Source organism: Furipterus horrens, unplaced genomic scaffold (assembly GCF_987537825.1).
Source record: "Furipterus horrens unplaced genomic scaffold, mFurHor1.1.pri manual_scaffold_2, whole genome shotgun sequence".
NCBI classification, from domain to species: Eukaryota; Metazoa; Chordata; class Mammalia; order Chiroptera; family Furipteridae; genus Furipterus; species Furipterus horrens.
The window spans coordinates 203554530-203576738 of NW_028327172.1; the positions used below are offsets into that span (position 1 = coordinate 203554530).

The window sequence follows — 22209 nt, forward strand, 5'->3', positions numbered from 1 at the left end:
AGAGAGAGAAAAAAGCCTAGATTTCAGCTGTAAGTTTTATCAAATACAAACAACAAAGCCAAATTATTCATATTTTAAATTATGAAAAATCACTCAACATTACCCTCTTAAATGAATCGGCCACAAAGAATTATTCTCTCCATTGAATAAGGCAAACAAAACCAATCAGAAATGCATGCACTTGAAAACTGCTCAAAAGGACATTCATTTAATGTGGCCATTCATTTTCTTTAAACGAGTCAGTTACCAAGTGTGAAACATGCTCTGCACACAGGAAACGCAATCAAGAGCTGAATAAAATCGGTTCATGAAATGAACCCAAGAAATCCATTTTTCTGATATAACTTTATTTGGATGATAGTCTACCAAATAGAGTTTCACATCTTTCATGCTAAAATTAAGAGCATATAGAAATTCATCTTAGCAAATGTTAACTTCATATCTTAGACCTCTGGCATAGGATATTTATCTACATAGAACGCTGGAGTAGAGGCAGTTCTCTGCAAACTTGGACAGACCTTTTGTAAGGCAACAACAAACCAAAGTCGAAGTGCCAAAAGTAACTGACTCACTGCCACTCGTACCACACAGGATTTTTTTCCTGATTTAATTGTGAGATATCTGAACCAACCACACACTCCACCATACTGCAAATACAGGCAACAGCAAAAAAGCATTCTGGTTACTACTGTTTCAATGAACCAGCTCGCTCTTAACACCCAATGTTGACCTTGTGTAGAACTGATTCAGTAACAGAGCACGGGATCAAAGAAACTAAGCCAGGATATCCTTAGTACAACATCTGGGCTTTTGTTTGCAGCACAAACACACACGGGTTTACAGACATGAAAAGGGTATCAATGTGTTCCATTACTCATAAAATAACTTTATCCAAATCCTCTATGCCCTACTCTAACCAAGAGATTTCAACCCCAGGCTCAAGAAAGGTAAAACCATAAGGTATGGCATTTAAAGCAAAAGAGTTAAGGAGCTATTTAAATCTTTCAAATAAAAAAATCAGGTAAGACGAAGAGTTCTGGAGGACAGCTGCACATTGATGTAAACATACTTCATTTACTTAACACTAATGAACTGTACATTTAAAATGGTTAATGTGGTAAATTTTATGCTATGCGTATTATGTCACAATTTTTTTAAAAAGTAAATAAGGGCAATGGCAATGAGTATTACTAAATGATATTAAGAAAATACAGTAACAACAAAAACAATAAAATAGGAATAAATTTAACAAAGGCAGTGCAAGACTTATACATTGAAAACTAAAACTATCATTTAAAGAAATTAAAGAATACCTAAATAAATGGAAAGCCTCTCACGTCTATGGACTGGAAGACTTAAATATTGAGATGGTAATATTCCCCAGACTGATCTACAAATTTAATGCAATCTCTATAAAAATCACAGCTGGCTTTTTTGTAGAAATTTACAAGCTGATCTTAAAATTCATGTAAAATGCAAGGAACCCACAATAGCCAACACAATCTTGAAACGGAATAAAGTTGGAAGACTTACACTTCCTAATTTCAAAACTTACTACAAAGCAACAATAATCAAGATGGTGGGAACTTATATAATTTTATTAATGCCACCACAAGAAGTTCAATAAAAAATTTTTTTTAAAAAGAGTGTGTGGAACTAGCATAAGGATACAGATTAATGGACTGGAACTTGTAGAGTCCAAAAATAAACCCATACATTTATGGTTATTTGATTTTCAATAAGGTACCAAAAAGTTCAATGGAAGAAGAATAATCATTGCAACAAACGGTGCCAAGGCAGCTGTGCAAAAGAATGAATTTGGACCCCGAACTTATGCCATTTATAAAAATTAACTCCAAATAAATCAATAATTTAAATATAAGAACTCAAATTAAAAACTCCTTGAAGAAAACCAATATAAATATTCATGACCTTGTATTAGTCAATAGTTTCTTAGCTATGACACCTAAAACACAAGTAACCAAGGAAAAGAGAACTGGACTTCATCAAAAGCGGAAAGACAACCCACAGAATAGGAGAAATAATTTGTAAATCATGTATCTGAAAAGAGTCTAGCATCCAGAATACATTTTTCAGTTCGACAAAAAAAGAGACAACCCATTAAAAATGGGCAAAGAAGAATAGACATATTTCCAAAAGGATAAACAAAGGGCCCGTAAGTACATGAAAAGATGCTCAACATCATTAGTCATCAGTAAAACCAGTTACCTGCATTTTGGCAGTTTGGCAGTTCCTCAATAAGTTAAGTACAGAGTTATCATATGACCCAGCGGGTCTACTCCTAGGTAGATACCTGTTATGGCCTCAACTGTGTCCCCCCAAATTCATGTTAAAGTCCCAATCCCCAGTACCTCAAAATGTAACTGCATTTGGATAGGCCCTTTAAAGAAGTGACTAAGTTCCTCCGGATATTTCCAGCAGTGGGATCCTGGCTAAAAAGGCAGATCCATTTTTTATTTTTTGAGGTATCTCCATATTGCTTCCCACGGTGGCTGCACCAGTCTGCATTCCCAATGACAGTGCAAAAGGGTGCCCCTTTCCCCACATCCTGGCTGCCAGCACTTGGTTGTTGATTTGTTAATGATGGCCATTCTGACAAGTGTGAGATGGTACCTCATTGTGGTTTCAGTTTGCATTTCTCTGATGGCTAGTGATGCTGAGCATCTTTTCATGTGTCTATTGGCCATCTGTATGACCTCTTCAAAAAACCATACTATTGGAAAGACCATTTTCACTGAAGTGAAGTACCAAAGGTAGGAATTTTAGTGCAGCTGACAACTGATATATATAGTCTTAAATAATTCATCTGTGGACATGAGTTATTTTGTTTGTTCTCCATCTATGTCTCCCCTATTTCCTATGCAGAACCCACTTCATGCGGTTGGTCAGGGGCTGGCCTGAGCACCCGATCTGCCAGGCCACAGTGACGGTGCTGGAATGGGCACATGGCCCCAGCAAGCTAAGCAGAGGACTCCCTGGAGTTTTGCTGCTGGAGCCCTTAGGAAAGACAGCCTCCTTCTACTGGGCAGTTGAGACTAACGTCCCTGGCAGTCTGAAGGAAGCTGTCAGTAGAATAAGGCCAATACAGAGAGAAAGACAGATGAGAGGGAGAGAGAAAGAGGCCTAACAACATTGTGTGGGGTCCAGGATCTTGACTGGACTAAAGCCTGCTATGTCCTAGACTCCAGCAACAAATTTTCAGGGCTCTAATGAAAGAAAGATTCCTGACTAATATGAATGCCTTATTCTAAATACATGAATGATCTGGAAACCAGTTATTAATTCACTTGAAAACCACTGTAGAACAAGGCAAGGGGGTAGATACAGAAAGGGAAAGGCAGAAGGATGACAAGAGAGAAATGAACTATATAAGAAAGGCTTATATACAATTTCAAAAGCAAAGTTATTTCCAGAGGATAACTTAATTTTGGGAGCCAGACTGACTGGGTTCAAATCTTGACTTGGTGACTTATAAACTCTGACTTCAGTCAAGTTACTTAACCTCTTTGTACCTCAGTTTTTCCATTTGGAAAGTAAGAATGATAAAAGCATCTATCTTACAGGGCTATTTTAAGGATCCAATGAGTTAGAACACATGACAAGCACTCAATAAATACCAGTTACTGTTAACAACTGGTTGTTAATAAGAATCCAAAAGTTAAACTTCTGCCTCTAAAGTAAACATTTTTAATAATTTAACAATAATAATAATTTAGGAAAAAACAACACGGTAGTTAAAAACAGAAACTAATATATCTGTACAATGGAGTATTATACAGCCACAAAAGAAATGAAATACTGTTACATGTTACAATGTGGATAAACCTTGAAAGCATGCTAAGTGAAAGAAGTCAGGCACAAAAGATACACACTGTACGATTCTGTGTATATAAAACATCCCAAATAGACAAATCCATGGAGACAGAAAGCACATCAGTGGTTGTCAAGATAAGTGAGTAAGGAGCTTCTTCTCAGTGTTCTGGAACTAAACGGTGCTGACAGTTATAAAACATAGTAAATGTAGCAAAAACTGCTGAAATATATACTTAAAAATAGTAAATTTTAAGAAAATTATATCTCAATTCAGAAAAACTCAAGTTTCTCTAGAAGAATTCTGTATTGTCACGTATGGAATTCCATGTTGCCAAGGATCACTCACATCAGGCAGATATCAGTAAACTGCTAGTCCTGTTAACAAGGACTGAATGGTTCAGAAAGTGTGGGCTATTTCTGAGAAACACAGCTGCTTATTTTAGACAACCTAAAGGTGACTTGCAAATCTAAGTAAAGGTAAATTATAAAGCTATACTTTTTATTGTGACTTTTTCACTTTAAAAATCTGTCTGCCTTTTTTTTTAGTGAGAAAAAACATGCAATTTCAGATTCTCTCCAACATATTGAAAAATTGGCCAAATAGACTGTAACAGATTAAATAAAAAGAAACACAAAGCCTGATTTCGTCAATATATTCAAGAACAAGTGAAAGATACTAAAATAATGATGTCCTATAGACTCACCATGAACTCCTGGAATTCAAATAATTACAGAAACTAGGAAGAGTACTTCAAATTTACAGAATTACAGAGATGGTGGATAAACATATTTGCCATCTAGTATTATAAATAAAACATCTTTATCATCTAAATTACCACCAGACAAGAGATTCATGATATGGTCCTCTTTCTGCCTCAAATCTGTTTGTCCCAACATGATCAGAAGCCAGTTAATTCTGAAACTCTCTGCCTGCTATTCTTGGCCCTAGAATCTGTCTGTTCCCTAGTTAGCACCCCCTTCACTGAGGCCATGTCCAGTGAAGACAACAACATTTACGTCATCTGGTAAAAATACTGAAGTAAATGTCTTAACTGCATTTATAACATCACAATCAAGCAAACTCCTGGAGGAAGCTCAGAATTATCTTTGAAAACAAGTATATGGGAAGAAATTTCACTCAACAGAAGTTTATCTCTAAATTACAAGCCAAAGACAACTAGGCACATTCATAGAGAACATTTAGGAAGCACACCAGTAAAAAGAGAAATTCACTGCCTCTATTTGAAATATGGAAGATTACGCATGGAATTTATATGACTATAAACATTAGCGAGGATTATAACAGGTAATAAATAATTTAAAAAAGGAAAACATTAAAAAGAAACAGGAGACGATGGACAGGAATAAATATTATACTTTGCAAACCTACCGATAATCGATATCCAATAGAAGGCTTTTAATGTTAGACTTCTTGTCACCTGATGCTTTCAACCTGATCAGCTCATGCAACCTAAAGCAATTAATTAAAACAAATTTAATAAGAGATAACAAATGCCATAGGTAATAAGCAAAAAAAGAAAAAAATCAATGTTCTTCTGATATTTCTAATATTTCAATGAAATATTAGAAATATTTCAGTTTTACAAATAATTTTTAAAAGTCAGAACTTATCTGAAACAGAGAAGTCTAAAATTACAAACAAGTTAAGAATCAAATCAGAAAGAATCTCCAATCATATATCAGAAATCTATAACAATTTCTCTCAAATGGAATACAGATTGCAAACTCCTTAAGAGGGAGCATGCTTTATTACTTCTTTGTATACTCAAAGCTTTATGCTATAGATCCTGGAACCTGATAACCTTTTCCTTGCAGTTTAAATAGTGGTGTCAGAAAAAGTTTTTAAAAAATCATATAACATACCTTGGTGTTCCAACACACAGTACTCTTCTGAAACCAAGGGTAGAAAGCAGGTCTACCAAAAACTGACAGCTCCTATCAGCAAACAGATATTGGGCATTTGTCTTCTTATTTTCCAATGGAGAAAGGAGCTGACTGGGCCTTTTTAACTGGGTGATAGAAATACCACCCATGACCTGATGCTCATGATGCTTCTCCCAGTCATCCGGCAACAATAACTGCTGACACCTTCGACAGAACTTTCTCTGAGACAACGGCAGCTCAATGAACTGCAAGTACCTACAAGACATGACAAAACACAAGAAATGTATTTTAAGTTTGTTGATTTAAAGATAACTTATTTTTGCTATTTTTAGTATGCAGAAAAGTATTATTATTTCTTAAAGAGTACTGCATAAAGTAGCCAAGGTAAGAAAAATCTGTGGAATGTTGGCTAGAATTTATCTCTGGCTGCATGCCTACAAAGTGGAAGAGAATCAGCAATTTCATAAGAATTGAGATGCTCCAATTCAGTCACTGAATGAAGATCAATATCCATTTAAAATGTGAACATAATATATTACTCAAACAACTTAGTAGTAATGGAGACTACTATCACATTTAAATTTATTGACAAATTTATTGACAAATCTAACTTTGAAGTGTTCAACAGTCTGGCTCAGTATGATAGTCATTTTAAAATGAAAAATTAAGATCATTCTTCAAGTTCTTATGGCATGCTTAGCAAGAAAAATTACCTCCAAAGGAAAAAAAAGGAAGAAAAAAAGAAAAAAGAAAAATTATCCCTTAAAAGAAAAAATGTTCCTACAAAGCTCCTTTATTCTTAGCAATATTGATGGAGGCAGTTCTGAGCAGCTCATCCCCTAAACAGCAAGCTGATGTTCAGAGCCTGGAAAAAAAAAATTGGAATCCCATTTGGTTTCTTCCAATACATCCTTATATCTGATTTCAAAGTCACCACTTTGGTCTCTTTTTTTTTCTTCTTTGTTCTTTTTATTTGGAATGAATAAAGAGAGAAAATAATCATGGTTAGTATGTTTTAAAAACTGCTGCCTCTGTATGTGCTATTCCAGCTATGAAATCAGAGTAAAAAAACAAAAGAAAAAGAAAAACAAGTAAGATTATTGAGGCTCATAGCGGGTCAGCAATGCCCAAATCTAAGTATGAGTGAACTAAACTTTGGAACTGCACAGGAAAAATTAAATTTAATGTAGAATCAAAGTGAGTTTTAAAACTTTTTATTTCTAAGCACTGTTTTACTTCAAGCACCCAAGGCAGTGACAAATAGATATTCTGGATGGCTGCAGCAAGAAATAAGCTTATCGTGCCAGTAATTTAAATGTTTCTATTTCTATGATAACTGTTCTTCTGACAGTTTTATCAATGTCTGGAAAGCAAAAGGACAGTTAGAAGAAACTTTTATAGTAATTCAAAGAAAGAATGGCAGTAGGGAAAAGGGCCCCTAAGACATGAAATGCAAGTGGAAAGAACCAATACACTAGCCACAGCAACACTGAATTTATTACTATTACTTTTCATTATTAAATGTTAAGTGTCAAAGATGTTCATATCCAGCCATGATAGAATAAGAGAACAGATTTACCATTCTGACCCTCAAAATATTTTTTACCCAGAGAAAATATAGGAAACCAGTTTGAAGATACTGGATCACTGGCAGCCCGTGAGGGATACAACTGCCCAGCTGACAGCAGTCTCCCATTACCCATGGGGTACACCCCAAGACACCCCCATGGATGCCCGAAACCACCGAGAGCATCAAATCCTACATGACTTATGTTTTTTCCTACATATGCATACCTATAATAAAGTTTAATTTCCAAATTAGGCACAATAAGAGATTAACAACAATAACTGATAATAAAATGGAAAAATTATAATATAGTGTAATGAAAGTTATATAAATGTGGCCTCTCTTTCTCTCCAGTAACTTTTATATTTTCAGCCCAATCCTAATCCTGAACCTAAATCTATTAAATCGGCCAGAACCACCAATGTTGAATAGAAACGGTAAAAGTGGACATCCTTCCTATGTCCCAATCTTAGGAGGAAAGCATTCAATCTCTTATCAGTATGGTCTTAGCTATAGGTTTTTCTTAGATGCCCTTTGTCAAGCTGTGGAAGTTCCCATCTATTTCTAGTTTTCTGAGAATCCTTACCATGAATAAATGTTTGATTTGGGACTTGGAGGAACTCAAGTTGTGCAGTTATACAACTTGGGTCCTTACTGAAGAACCTGCTGGAAAGCTGGGTGCCAGGCAGAAAGGGTAACTTACAGATTGGGAGCCCTTTAAAAAGCCCTCGGACAGATTTCTCTAAGATAAAACCAACAGACTATGCTACCTCTGAATGTTCTGAAAGGATTCAGACAACTAGCAGATTCTGCAGCTGAATCAGTGATGAGCACCTAAATAACTAATAGCAGCTACAACAAAAAAATCCATGACTGTTATTAAGTCCAAGGAAAACAAAAAGCTGTGTAGGAAAGAACTTACTATGATTTATTACATGGTTCAGCTAGGAGCCACATTTATATGGTTATGATAATACAAGCACTAAATTTTGAATCTAACCAAAGTCATGATATAACTATGTAAGAATAAGGTATGAAAGCGTATGGATTATAGTTGGGGTGGGGGATTTGGAGGGGAGAAGGCAAAAGAGCAAAGGGAAAGATAAATCCTCATCTCCCCTGTGAAATAAACAGACAATTCCAAAAATTGATAAATCAAGCAGCACAAGACAAGCATGTTTTGTATTCCACAGACAGGAGGGTGAATTCTAAAAGACCTGGCCAGAAGCGCAACCGTGGTTGCTTCTGGGGAGGGGAAAACGCAAGGATGGAGCCAGGAAGATTGCTCTTTATAAAACCTCACAGAACTATTTGATTCTATTGCCAAATACAGATTTCATTTTTGAAATTTAATTCACATACCACACAATCACCCCTTTAAAGGTACGACTCAGAGGTCTTTAGCACATTCATGAAGTTGTGCAGCCATCACCATAATTTCAGGGCATTTTCATCACCTCAGAAAGAAACCTCATCCCCACCAGCAGTCACCCCACAATCTCCCGCCTCCCCAGTCTCTAAAATCCACTAACACACTGTCTTTCTCTACTGATTCCCCCACGCCGGACATCTCATGTAAATGGAATCATATAATAGCAACATACAAGTTTTGATTTTAAAAAACTTTATTAATAAAAAACTTTTATTTAAAAAATAAAAACTGCTAGGGGATGACTTTCGGCCAAATAAGAGATGAGTGAAGATACCACAGCCAAGGGGCTGCCAGTAAGTACTGAATCCATTTAACCACAGAATAAAAGCAGAAACAAACATGGGCGTTATACTTATAGTACAAAATGTAAATATTATAATTCAAATGCAAGTGGTAGGGGAAGGGGATGAGAAAGTGGAAGACAGTGAAGTACTGTATGCCGATGTCTGCATGTTTTGGAACCACAGGCCAAAAGATGTAACTTAAAATTGAATAATCAAGAGTGAGGACTTCCAGTCAAGATGGCAGCATAGGCAGACACGGATCGTCCCTTCGCACAACCACATCAAAATTACACCTGAAATACAGAACACCCATCACTCAGAACCATCAGAAATCAAGTAGAATGGAAGTCTGACAATTACAGAATTAAAGAAACCACATCCATTAACACTGGGCACAGACGCAGAATGGGCTGGTCCCTCACCAGTGTGGTGCATAAAAATCCAGGAGGGATATCTCAGGAGCGAGGAGTCCCAGTCCCACACCAGGCTCCTCACCCCAGGGTTCAAGTGCCAGGAAGATAAGTCCCCACAACTTCTGGCTGCAAAAACCAGCGGGAATTGAGGTGGTGGAAGAAACTGCAGGAGCCCCAAGCAGATCCTCTTAAAGAACCCACACACAGATTCACCTGCTCAGACTCAATCCCTGAACTCCAGCACCAGGGCAGAAGCTTGAAAGCCCCAGTGGCATAGAGGGAGGAACTGAAGTGTCTGGCATTGAGGCGAGCAGAGGCCACTGTCCCTTTTCTGAACCCTCCCCCAACAGAGCTGGCAAGCTGGTGCCATATCTGAGATTCCATCAACCTGGCTAACACTGTTTGACACACCTTGGGGATCCCCAGAGACTCCTCCCCACCCAACTTAAGGGCCCACCCAAGCTGCTTTTCCATATGAATGGCTGGTCTTTGCTCATGATTCATGACTTCCTAAACCCTCTCAAACAAGCAACAGCTGGCCTCAGTGAGCCCCAGGCACAGCACTAGCAACAGCCAAACTAGATTCACAGTTTGATTTCACCTGGGGATCTCTAAGCCCAGCACAAGTAGCAGCCATCTCAGATTGCTTTATAGATCAGGAACGGTGGCCTTGGGCAAAACATAGGTGGGGACTGACCTTGACCTCCACCAACTGGAAAAAACCAGAGCCAGCGCATGCAGTGGACAGCTACAGACCACATCAAAGCACCACTACCCTGCCCCTGCACAGTGGATCCTCCATGGAGGGCAGAAGTTGATGTTAAGTGGTCACAGCCAATCCTTGCAGTTGTCTGGCCTGGGTAAATCCCTCTCACTGTTCTGCCAATAGCAATCAAGGCTCAACTACAAGAAGAGGGTGAACTCAGCCCACACCTCAAGTACCCAGCTTGGGTGACAGGAGAGACTGTGCTACTGGACCCTACAGAACACCTACTACATTAAGCCACACTACTAAGACAGAGTCAAAGCAGCTCTACCTAAAACCTAGAAACAAACACAGGGAGACTGCCAAAATGAGAACACAAAGAAACATGATCCAAATGAAAGAAGAGATCAAAACTCTAGAAAAAGAACTAAAGGAAAAGGAGATAGCAATCTATCAGACGCAGAGTTCAAAACAGTGACTATAAGGATGCTCAAGAAATTTGGTGAAGACCTCAACAGCATAAAAAAGATCCAGTCAGAAACAAAGGATACACTAATTAAAATAAAGAACAATTTACAGGGAAACAACAGGAGAGCGGGTGAAGCTGAGAATAAAATCAATGAGTTGGAACATACAGAAGCAAAAAATCAACCAATCAGAACAAGATGAAGAAAAAATAATCCAAAAGCAATGAGGACAGTGTAAACAGCTGGTGGGACAACTTTAAGCGTGCTAACATTCACATCATAGGGGTGCCAGACGGAGAAGACAAAGCAAGAAAGTCTATTTGAAAAAATAATGAAAGAAAACTTCCCTAATTTGGCAAAGGAAATACACATGCAAGTCCAGGAAGCACAGAGAGTCCCAAACAAGCTAGACCCAAAGAGGACCACTCCAAGACACACCATAATTAAAATGTCAAAGGTTAAAGATAAAGAATCTTAAAAGCAGCAAGAGAAAAGCAGTTAGATATCTACAAATGAGTTCCCACAAGACTGTCAGATGATTTCTCAAAAGAAACTTTGCAGGCTAGAAGGGACTGGCAAGAAATATTCAAAGTCATGAAAAGCCGGGACCTACAGCCAAGATTGCTCTACCCAGCAAAGATATCATTTGGAATGGAAGGGCAGATAAAGAGCTTCCCAGACAAGTAAAAACTAAAGGAGTTCATCATCACCAAACCCTTACTATATGAAAGGTTAAAGGGACTTATTTAAGAAAAAGATCAAAACTATGAACAATAAAATGGCCACAAATATGTATCTATCAACAATTGAATCTAAAAAACAAACTAAGCAAACAAGAAGAACAGAGACAGAATAATGGTTGCCAGATGGTAAGGGATATGGGGGAATGAGTAAGAGGTGAGGGGATTAAGAAGTACAAATCGGTAGTTACAGAATAGCCATGGGAAGAATTATATCAGGTTCATCATTTCTTATTTTTAGATGAGTGAAGACTATGAGAAAGGATTAAATATGGCATAGAAATTTACAAAGGCAATCATTACAACAAAAATATGGAAGCATACATTAAAATAAGAAAAGGAAAGAAAACACAGGCCATATAGTAAAAGAGAATTAAAAGAAGTAGTAAAAATAGAAAACACTAAAATAATACAGCAACACTAAGACCAAGCATATATATCCACTATAAAAATGGGCTACATCCACCCATTAAAAGAAAGCCTGTCGGGTCCTGGCCAGGTCGTTCAGTTCATTGGAGCATCATCCCCTACACCAAAAGGCTGTGAGTTAATCCCAGCTCAAGGACACATTCCTAGGTTGCGGGTTCGATCCCAGCTGGGAGTTGCCTACAAGACAGATGCAACCGATCCATGTTTCTCTGTTATCTCGATGTTTGTCTCTCTCCCCACTCCACTCTAAAAAAATCAGTAAACGTATCCTCAGGTGAGGATCAAAAAAAAGAAAAGAAAGCTGTCGGACTGGACCACAAACAAAACCAACCACCCTATTTCATCACTTCCAAGAAACGTTTTTTCACATTTTAGCATGTATGATATTGACATATGATTTATAACTGCTGTCTGCCAGACTGAGGTCATGATGTCACAGAGTGTCCACCCACATGCAAACCCGGCCCTAGCTCTTCATGCTGTCATCTCTTCAATGCAGGTGGGGTGTCGCTGCTATCACCCGATGACTCAGTCCTGAAACACAACGTCAGTTTTCATGCAGTGGGCACCAAAACTGAGCAACAGAGCATATGTTTGGTATCACTGAAAGATTGATGACCACAACTGAGGGCTTTACAGGGAAAAAGATAAGGAAGAGCCCCCAGGAGATGAAGTTGTCAGGTTCTGTGAGGCCAACTAAAGGTGGAAGCTTCAAGTCACCAGGGAGAGAGGAAATAAAGTCCAAGCAATTAGGGGCCAGTGTGACAGTTCACTCAGTATATAGGACTACCTTAAGGCACTTAAGGCACTAAGTTTAATAACTCAAAAAAAAAAAAAAAAAAACCTGTTAAATAAACCTCCACTTATGTATCTTTGTGCTTTGTCAAAACTGTCCTTCAGAAAGCTTTATTGCTTGTTTATCAACCATCTCCTGACAAAAGATAAACAGATCTTGTGCATATTTCTCTCTATTTCAAATCACAGCATAATCATTCAACTCCACTGCTTTACATTTAACATTCAGACACAAGGTTTTTAAAAATATTTTCGTTCTTGTTAGATCATATTTTTAAATTTTAATTTTCAATTAGTTTACATACAATATCATTTTGTATTAGTTTCAGTTGTATAACACAGCAGTTAAGACAATCACACACTTTACAAAGTAGTCACCCTGCTATTTCAGTACCCAAAAAGTACTATATATAGTTATTAGAATACTGACTATATTCCCAATGCTGTACTTTACATCCCCGTGACTGTTTTGTTACTTACCAATCCATCTCTCTCAATGCCTTCACCTTTTTCACCCAATGGCCCAACACCCCTCTCCTCTGGCAAGCATCAGACACAAGGTTTTTTAAATTTGGTAGCAAGAACACGAGACCACGAAGAGCTAAGGGTTACTCAGCGTGCCCTTCTTATTTGTATTTACTACACATACTCCAGGGGGAAAAGATTCATTCTGCCGCATGGCTCAGCAGGATTCGCAAATTGCAGGCTAGCATTTTGAAATGTCATTTTTATTGATCTCTATTTGATGTTCCATTTGCCTTTCCTGGAGTAGACAAATTATGTTTATGGCATTTCCCTAATAGCAGACCTTGAAAATCTGAGTTTAAATGAGCTCTGAAAAAACATAACCAAATGAAATATCAACTAAATAAAACTATCCGAATACACATAAATTAATGCTGATCCTAGCACTGAAATATATCTTCCTTGAGACTTCGCAGGTCACAATAAAGTTGCCAATGTACTACATAATAGAAAAACACATTTCAAAGCATAACAGGCAGCCAAAAACTATAAGAAAAGTCAAATATCAGGCATAAAATGTAAATCTGTCAACTGAGCACATGAAATATAAAGAATGGTTCAAAGATTGAGATTAGAAAACTGAATATCAAGTCCTATTCTGTAAAACCAAGAAGTCTGTGCAGCACTGCCAGTTCCATAATTAAAATCAAGTAACAAGGTCAATTTATCTTGCTAGCTACCACCATTCCTTTATCACAATTTCAAAAATAAATCAGTCAATGAAAAGCTATTGTTACTCCACAATAACAGATGAAAAGTTTACTTTATAGAATAGGTATAATGTTTAAATACATTCTACTACTTTCAAATACAGTAGTTATTTAATAAGATAACATAAATGAGTTGCATCAAGTTAAATTAGAAAGCAATTATGATCTCAAGTAATGGTACATCACCCTTAGGTCCATTTGCACACAAGAATGAATTGCTAGTCTTAAGCTGAAGACACACTAATAGGTAATTAATAAGAGAGAATATATAATTTAGTAAGCCTAAGATTTTAAAAGCCCAATTTTTAAATTTTTAGAGGAATGACTAACTTTGAACTTTTCACTCCATAGAAAGCATATAAAAAATCATAAGAGCATTAATTACACAGTAATGCAGTGAAATCAACTTAAATTTCAAAAAGCTTCCACCCCTACTCATCTTCCGAAACCTATTTTAATACCATGTCTTTAAACTGTGCTGATGAACCCAGGCACAAATGAGCTGTAATGCATCTGCCTTTCTGGAGCACTCTTGTCTTTTCTGTGACTACTGTCCACATTCTTCTTTGCACTGTGCAATTTTTGAATATATCTCAACTCCACTACTACATTTTAAGCTCTTTTTGAGTCCTCAACAAAGGATGAAGAAATGGTTGGGTGGACGGATGGATGGTTAGATGGTGCAGATCGGGCAACAAAATCCAAGGTTAGGGGTCACAGACGATGTAAGATGTTGAAGCTATTTTAAGACATGATCTCAGGAATTAGCACTAGGTAACAGGTGAAATTATGGCCCCCAAGTCTTACTGAATCTATGCTTTTCCCTCCTTTAAATACTTTTGAGTCTGTGACGTAAATAACTGCTATAAGCAGCCCAAACAACCAACCTTTTGAAAATTCTTTAATACTTCGTATCTTGGCCAGTGTTTTTATATTCTAATAAGAATAAAATGTGAATTTCAAAAATTCTTTACTATCAAAACACCATACTCCAGCAGTATAAAGACAAGAACGGTGTTTTAGCTCCAGACTAACTTTTATTATGCAAAGAAACAAGAGCACCTACATTTTCTTAGAGTGTAATTGAATCGCCAACATCCTTATGTAATAACATGAACAACATGCTTATCAGATAAAAAGTGGTAAAGCAGGGCACAAGCTATGTTCACACTATGACTACAACCTTGTAAAATAAACCTGGGCAGAGGAAAAAGGGTCTGGAGGAAATATAACAAAATGAACAAGATGCTGGGTGCAAAGGGAGAAGCCATGGGTGATGTTTTTCTTTTTTCTGCATCTTAGATAATCTATTTCATCTCATTATGATAATCTCATTATGATATATCTCTATATAACTCCTCAAGTTTTATCTCATTATCTCCTTAAATTAAGTTAGCACATATCATTTATTAATTACTATCTGCTTTTATGTTTAAAAATACCATGTTGGACGCCCCGGGCAGTGTGGCTCAGTTGGGTTGAGCATCGTCCTGTAACCCAAAGTCTGCAGGTTCAGTTCCCCATCAGGGCACATGCCTAGATTTCAAGTTTGTTCCCCGGGTCTGGGTGTAGTGCAAGAGGCAACCGATCGATGCTCTTCTCTCGCATCGATGTTCCTCTCTCTCCCTCCTTCTCTCCTTTCCCCTCTCTCTAAAAGCAATGAGAAACATGTCCCCCAGTGAGGATTTAAAAAATATAAACAAAGAAACAAATAAATAAATAAATAAAAGTACTGTAAGGGATAAAGAAGCCAGTGACTCTCAAACCAGCGGGAGATAATTAACAGGTGAATACCGGAAAAGGGGCAAGGAAATGACATTCCGCAGCTCCTCACACATATCTCTGGGATCAAAAGGAGGAAGATTGTCATCACCAAGCACAGAGAAATGGGAAGATGTAGCTAGGTAACTTTGCAAATAAGTTGGAGACAGACCTATAACTAGATTACCCTTAATCAATCAGACCTTTAGTTAAGTAGTTAATCACGTTAAGATTGTGAACCCAGATTAACCAGTAATGGAGAAACGGGGGGGGGGGGGGGGGGGAGCTAATCGCGTTAGTATAAAACCAGTTTACTTTGTCTACTTCGCGTGCGCGTGCTCCTGGCTGGCTGTGCGCCGGACTCTGCAGACTTGTGAATAAACGCCTTGCTTTGCTGCTGAAGTCCTGTGTCCCAGTATTTTATTGTGAGCGTTTCTCACAATACTATGTTGGAATCAGAGAGGCATGTTTGAGTCATCGCTCAGTCATTCTAGTAGTATGAACTTCACGAAGTTACTTAACTTCTCTAAGCCTCAATTTTTTCATGTAAGTAAACCAACTCAGCAGGATTCAGTAACATCACATGTAAAAACCTAACATAGTGCCTAGCTCGCAGTAGTGATCAATTTATACTACTAGCACTTTCAACACTTTTCGTTATCGACTGAATTCCTATAAATTAAGTAGACATCACTGATTAAGTACTTTGCTCAAGAGGCAATCCATTTGTCTTAAGAAAAGCTTCCTCCATCAAAGGACTTCAAAATCTACTAAGCTTAGGAAGACATTTTTAGTAGAACTCAGTAATCTTTTCCACTTTGCCTGGATAAGAACACAGAATCCTTCAAAACACAGCAGCCCAGGCAGCCAGAAGGAGTAGCCATGAGAGTGAAAACCTATTTATCATCAGCAACGCTGAACAAGCGATCCTTAGGGAGCTTCTCCCAGCACATGGAGCGCAAGGCCTATGACACAGGAGAGGGATGAATTCTTTTCACAGGTTTGCCAAAGAATTAAATCTATGACTCAATTCCAGTTCACCCAATAAAACATTTTAACAGTGCTTTAAAACATTTAAGGCTTTAAAAAATGGTTTAGTATTTCATATAAGAAACATTACAGGAAATCCTCATGCTGTTGGATTTAGCAACGATTTCTTAACTATGATACCAAAAGCACAAGCAACAAAAGAAAAATTTGATAAACTGGACTTTACCAAAGTTAACTCTTATGTATCAAAAGCCATCATCAAGAATGTGAAGACAATCTAAAGAATGGAAGAAAACAGTCTCAAATCATCCGATAAGCGTGAACGCATAAAGAACTCCTGTGACTCAACAACAAAAAGAAAACCCTATTAAAAATTGGCAAAAGAATTGAACAGACATTTCTTCGAAGATAAGCAAATAGCCGAAAAACACATGAAGAGATCAACAATATGCGTATAGGGAAATAAAAACTTATAACTAAAATGATATACCACTTCACAATTTCTAGGATGTTATAATCAATAAAAGAGAAAAGAAGTGTTGAGAAGGACATGGAGAAATTGGCACCCTCATGCACTGCTGGTGGGAATGTAAAACGGTGCAGCCACTGTAGAAAAGCTTGGCAGTTCCTCCAAAAACTAAACACAGTATTACCATATGATCCAATAATTCCACTCCTACGTATATCTGCAAAAAAATGAAAAGAGGGACTCTTAACAGATATTATTTATACACTGACGTGTACTGTAGTTCTCTTCCCAAAAGCCAAAACGTGGAAACATCCACGTGTCCACTGTTGGGTGAATAAACAAAATGTGGTATATACATACAATGGAATATTATTCAGCTATAAAAAGGATGCTAACACATGCTACGCCATGGATAAGCCTTGAAAATATAATGCTAGATGAAATGAGCCAGACATCGAAGGACAAATACTGATGATTCCACTTATCTGAGGTGCCTACAATAGTCAAATTCACGGAGACAAAAGCAGATGAGAAGTTATTAGGGACCGGAGGGAGGTGGGATAGGAGTTATTGCTTAATGGTGACAAAGTTTCTGATTGGGGTGAGGAAAAAGTTTTGGAAATAGTGGTGATGGTGGCACAACACTGGAAGTTAATGCTAGTGAATTGGCAAATTTTATGTTATGTATATATTTATCACAATAAAAATTAATTAATTAAAGTTAAAGGCACAGGTTAAAAATACAGGATAATAGATAAAAACGGCCGCATCAGTACCTTTCCACACACTGTGTTCGGGATAGAGGAGGCTGACATCTTCCGTTACGAGCTTCTCGGGCAGCAAGTCTAGCTCCTGACAACTAAGAGTACAAAATCCACTTAATTTAACTATCGAACTTGCCCCCTTGCTAGAGTAACTGGTATCACATTCCGACATCACAAAGCCAGAAACTCAAGCAGCTTCAAGTTGTAGACAAGCATTCATTTCGGAGGGGTGGGGGTGGGGGGGCTGGGTGTAAAAGGACCCCAAAATATTAAACTGGAAAAAATCTAGAATAGTTTGAAGCAGTACCCAACACATTAAAGATTAAAGCATGGAGATGAACTCACATGTGATGATCTTAACAGATATACAGAAGAGTGATGTATAAGATTGTTTTCTAATAAACCAAACAAAGCTGACAATATTCTAGCCAAAACTTTCAGAAACTTTTAATTAGACTGAGTCCAAGAGGATCCCCAGCTCATAACTATTTCTCTAAGTGCCCTCATCCAGTATCTGTGTAAAAGTTGTTCAATGCAAATGTTTTTAAAAAGGTGTTTTTCTAAAACACTTTCTGGAATGATCATGACCTAGACTCTTTAGGGAAATATCTATCTCTATTTGCAAACCCAATATTAACACCTCAGAAGGTCTTAATGCAGTGGTTCTCAACCTTCCTAATGCCGCGACCCTCATGTTGTGGTGACCTCCAACCATAACATTATTTTTGTTGCTACTTCATAACTGTAATTTTGCTACTGTTATGAATCGTAATGTAAATATCTGATAGGCAGGATGTATTTTTATTGTTACAAATTGAACATAATTAAAGCATAGTGATTAATCACAAAAACAATATGTAATTATATATGTGTTTTCCGATGGTCTTAGGCGACCCCTGTGAAAGGGTCATTCGACCCCCAAAGGGGGTCACGACCCACAGGTTGAGAACCGCTGTCTTCATGGGAACTAAGCTTTGAGACAGTAGTTTAAGACATCAGTGATCAAAGTTAAGTTCAGAGTAAGTATGAACTCCAGTCTAACAAAAAAACATAATTTCAAGTCTTATTAGATTTGTCTCATACAGTCCCCAAAATGTCACATATATTTAAAATAAAAAATATACATATATAACCAAAAAGTTAATATACCTTTTCATCTTCCCATTGAAAAAAATCACAATCTTTTCTATCTCTACAGGCTGAGCAGGCATAAAACCTCCGCGTTTCCTCCTTCCCTTGGCTCACCTTCACAAACAAAAGAGTGGGTCCTAGTTCCAGAACAGGAAAAACCATGTCAAACGATAGCCATCAAGTTCCTAATTTTCGCCGCCCTTAAATAAACTTTTAAATTTTATGCACCATTTGCCATAATTGCATCCCCTCCTTTAATAATTAAGCACTAAGTTCTGAAAACTGGTCTCCCCAGAAATAAGATGCTACTGCTAGGAGAGCTGCTGCCTACATGGTGAATAACCGGGGTCCTGAGACTACCACGAGGAGGGGGTGCAGAGAACTGCGCGCTTTCCTCCTTTCGGAGGAGATCGGAGCTTTCAGAGCTGGACACTCTCTCTTCGCAAGTTAAGAGAAAAGCTGGGTCTGGTTTCTAAGCAGGAATTCATGCCATCGTTCTCCCTAACTTTCTTTGGTTGGTTTGTTTTCTTTTTTTTACTGAAAAGATAGCACACCAACAAATGAAATCCCCAAGTACTCAGCGATGGGCATTACTCGGTGAGACGCATCCCCTTTGCCTAGCCACTGCCGCTGGCCGTGGGGCCAAAACCACGACAGCGGGGACTTTTTATGACTTTTCTTAAGTTAGTTGAAAACCACGACTTCCCGAGGAAGAAGCGTTTTCTAGGCATCACACACGGTGGGGGAGAGAGGCTGAAAAAAAATTCGGGAGCCGTCAAAGCCCTTGGAAGCTCAGGGTAAACCTCGCCCCTCGGCGCGCAACCCCAGGCTGAGCCCAAACGCCGACCCACCGTGAGGGCACAGCGGGGCGGGGGTGGCGGGATCGGGGAGCAGCACCAGCTCCGCTCCCGGGTTCCCCGGGCTGCTCGCGCTCCCTTCTGCCTCCACAGTTCTAAGCCTTTCCCTGAGGGCCGCCATCTTCCCACCGCCGTCCCGAAAGCCTCAGTCCAAACAGTGAGACAGAGAGAGAGCGCCACCGCGACCCGCAGAAATCCACAGCGCCCCCGCGCGTCTGGGAGGAGCTGCGGCCGCTCCCTGGAGCGCAGTCCCCACCAGCCCTAGCCGGCCTCTACGCCTCGCCGGCGACTTGTTCGACCTGTGCAATAATCTCACCTATTCTCTGCCACACCCCTTAGCCCCTGTGAGTATCCTCCTCTCTTAAGAATACACGCAGGAGATGAGATGACTCTTTGTAGCAGAGATTTGGTCGGTTTAAGTCCCAAAGGCAGCATCACCACCAACAGCAGCTGACCAACAGAAATAGCGCTTCATGAAACCACCCTCCTTTCAGAGTTGTTGGCATGGTGTCATCTTACATCTTTTGAACAGTGTTTAGAGTTGCACGTTATAATTGCATATCCATCGGCATTTATATATTGTGAAGAAATAAAACGGTCCCTATTTGCATCTGACGTGATTGTCTACATAAAAAATTCCAAGGAATCTACAAAAATAACTCTAGTTTAAGCTGAGTTCAACAAGGTTGCAGAATACTAGGTAAACATGCAAAAATCTGTTGTACTTCTACATACTTGCAAAGATCACAGGAGCACAAAAGTAAAACTAGCGTACCACTTACAACCACTCAAAGAAATGCAATACTTGGGTTTTATGTAAATGCCATAAAACACGTACACAGGACTTATATGCTGAAAACTACAAAATGCTGGTGAAAAAAAATCAAAGAAGATCTAAATAAATGTAGAGGCATACTGTGTTGGCGGGTCAGAAGAGTCAACATAGTAAAGATGTCAGTTCTCCCCAAGTTTAAGGGAGATACAGGTTTAGGTCTATTTCTATCAAAATCTCAGTCAGATTTTTGTAGCTATTGACCATACTATTCTGAAATGTATAGAAAAAGGCAAAGGAACTAGAATAGCTAAAATGTTGAAAAGTAATAGTAAAGGGGGAGGAATTAATCTATCCAAATTCAAAACTTCTATATAGGCGCAGTAAACACACACATACAGTTGTAGATGAAATAAATAAATCTCCTTATAGTATTTAAAGAACCGACGGTACTTACACATATTTAAACTCATACCTTTACTACTATGGTATATTTAATTTAGAAATATTGCTCTTTTCCAAGCACATGTCATGCAATGATTTTGCATCTGCTCTTCGGCACAATTCCCCTTTCAAGTTGTCCAGCATGAGTTATTGGCATGACTTTATCTTTAGGGTAGGGAACTTTCTAACGATACTTTTGAAAATTTTATCTCAAGACCTAACTACCCTTGGTTATTGATATTAATACGTCTATTTAAAAATTTTAACCGATAGGTACAGATTTGTAATCTTTAAAACGTTTGTTTACAAAGCTTAAAATTGGATTGATGAAATCATACCACCAAAAAGTTACTGAATCTATAGTTTCTTATTCTCTCTTAAATAATTCTGATGCTGTGAGATGAACTCTATAAGCGGCTCAAACCAATATGGCCCTGCAGCCTGCACAGTAAAAGCCCAACCAGGGCTGTTCAGATAAGATGAATGAAAGAGCACCTCTTTGTAGGAGACTTGGAAGGTTTCAAAAAGAAGGCAGGTCCCTCTTTTTTGAGGGCTAATTTGAGGACAAAAACAAAAAACTCACCTATATTTAGACATGTATATGGAGTGTATGTTGAATGTTTACTGAAGAGGTCATGAATATGAGCAATAAATTATAAATGTTTCATTTTATTGTGTCATACTATTTTTAGTTTGTACAGGAAAATTCTTGAGCAGACAAAAGCTAAGAGCCGGAGAGGATTCGCAAAGGAAACCAGTGGCAGAGCTGAAAGTGGGCCCCATGAGGTCGGAGAGGCCCCTTATGCTCGCTCTTAATGATCCTTAATGCCCCTAAGACAGGCTCCAATTCAGCCACTGTCCCACCAGATGATGTAGTCAAACTGGTGAGCTTCCCATAGGGACCAGGATGTCTCACTCCTTGATTTTGTTAATAGGATAAAAGCCCTCCAACCCGCAAATCTCCTGCAGGGAAAGTGGTTGAAGCCGGAGGAACATTTTCTAGTGCATGCTCGACCGACTTCTCTTCTCTTCGGTTAGAGAACCCACTTTTCCTTCGGGAAGCCAGCCCTCACCAATTTTAGATCATGTTGTTGGAGAAGCATGAAAAACCCTAAGGACTGGTTTGGGTTTGGGCAGGTGACTTGGGGAACAGCTGGAAAAGCTGTAATAATTAAATTTTGTCATCTCAGGGGCATCCATAATATTGATTTATC

At 38.4% G+C, this 22209-nt stretch overlaps 1 protein-coding gene across 3 annotated transcripts in view; it reads right to left on the reverse strand.

Annotated features, from left to right (window-relative positions):
- ZCCHC4 (zinc finger CCHC-type containing 4) overlaps window positions 1-19916 on the reverse strand; it is a 43640-nt gene extending 23724 nt beyond the window's left edge. For all 3 annotated transcript variants that reach the window (XM_090268202.1, XM_090268201.1, XM_090268200.1), the window contains exons 1-5: window positions 19774-19916; window positions 18941-19059; window positions 17804-17886; window positions 5719-5994; window positions 5225-5305 (exon numbers count right to left, since the gene is read on the reverse strand). In XM_090268202.1, the coding sequence (XP_090124328.1) occupies window positions 5225-5305; window positions 5719-5994; window positions 17804-17886; window positions 18941-19059; window positions 19774-19900 (686 nt within the window). In that variant the 5' untranslated portion in view covers window positions 19901-19916. The remainder of the gene's footprint in view (window positions 1-5224; window positions 5306-5718; window positions 5995-17803; window positions 17887-18940; window positions 19060-19773) is intronic.
- Between the last annotated feature and the right edge of the window lie 2293 nt (window positions 19917-22209).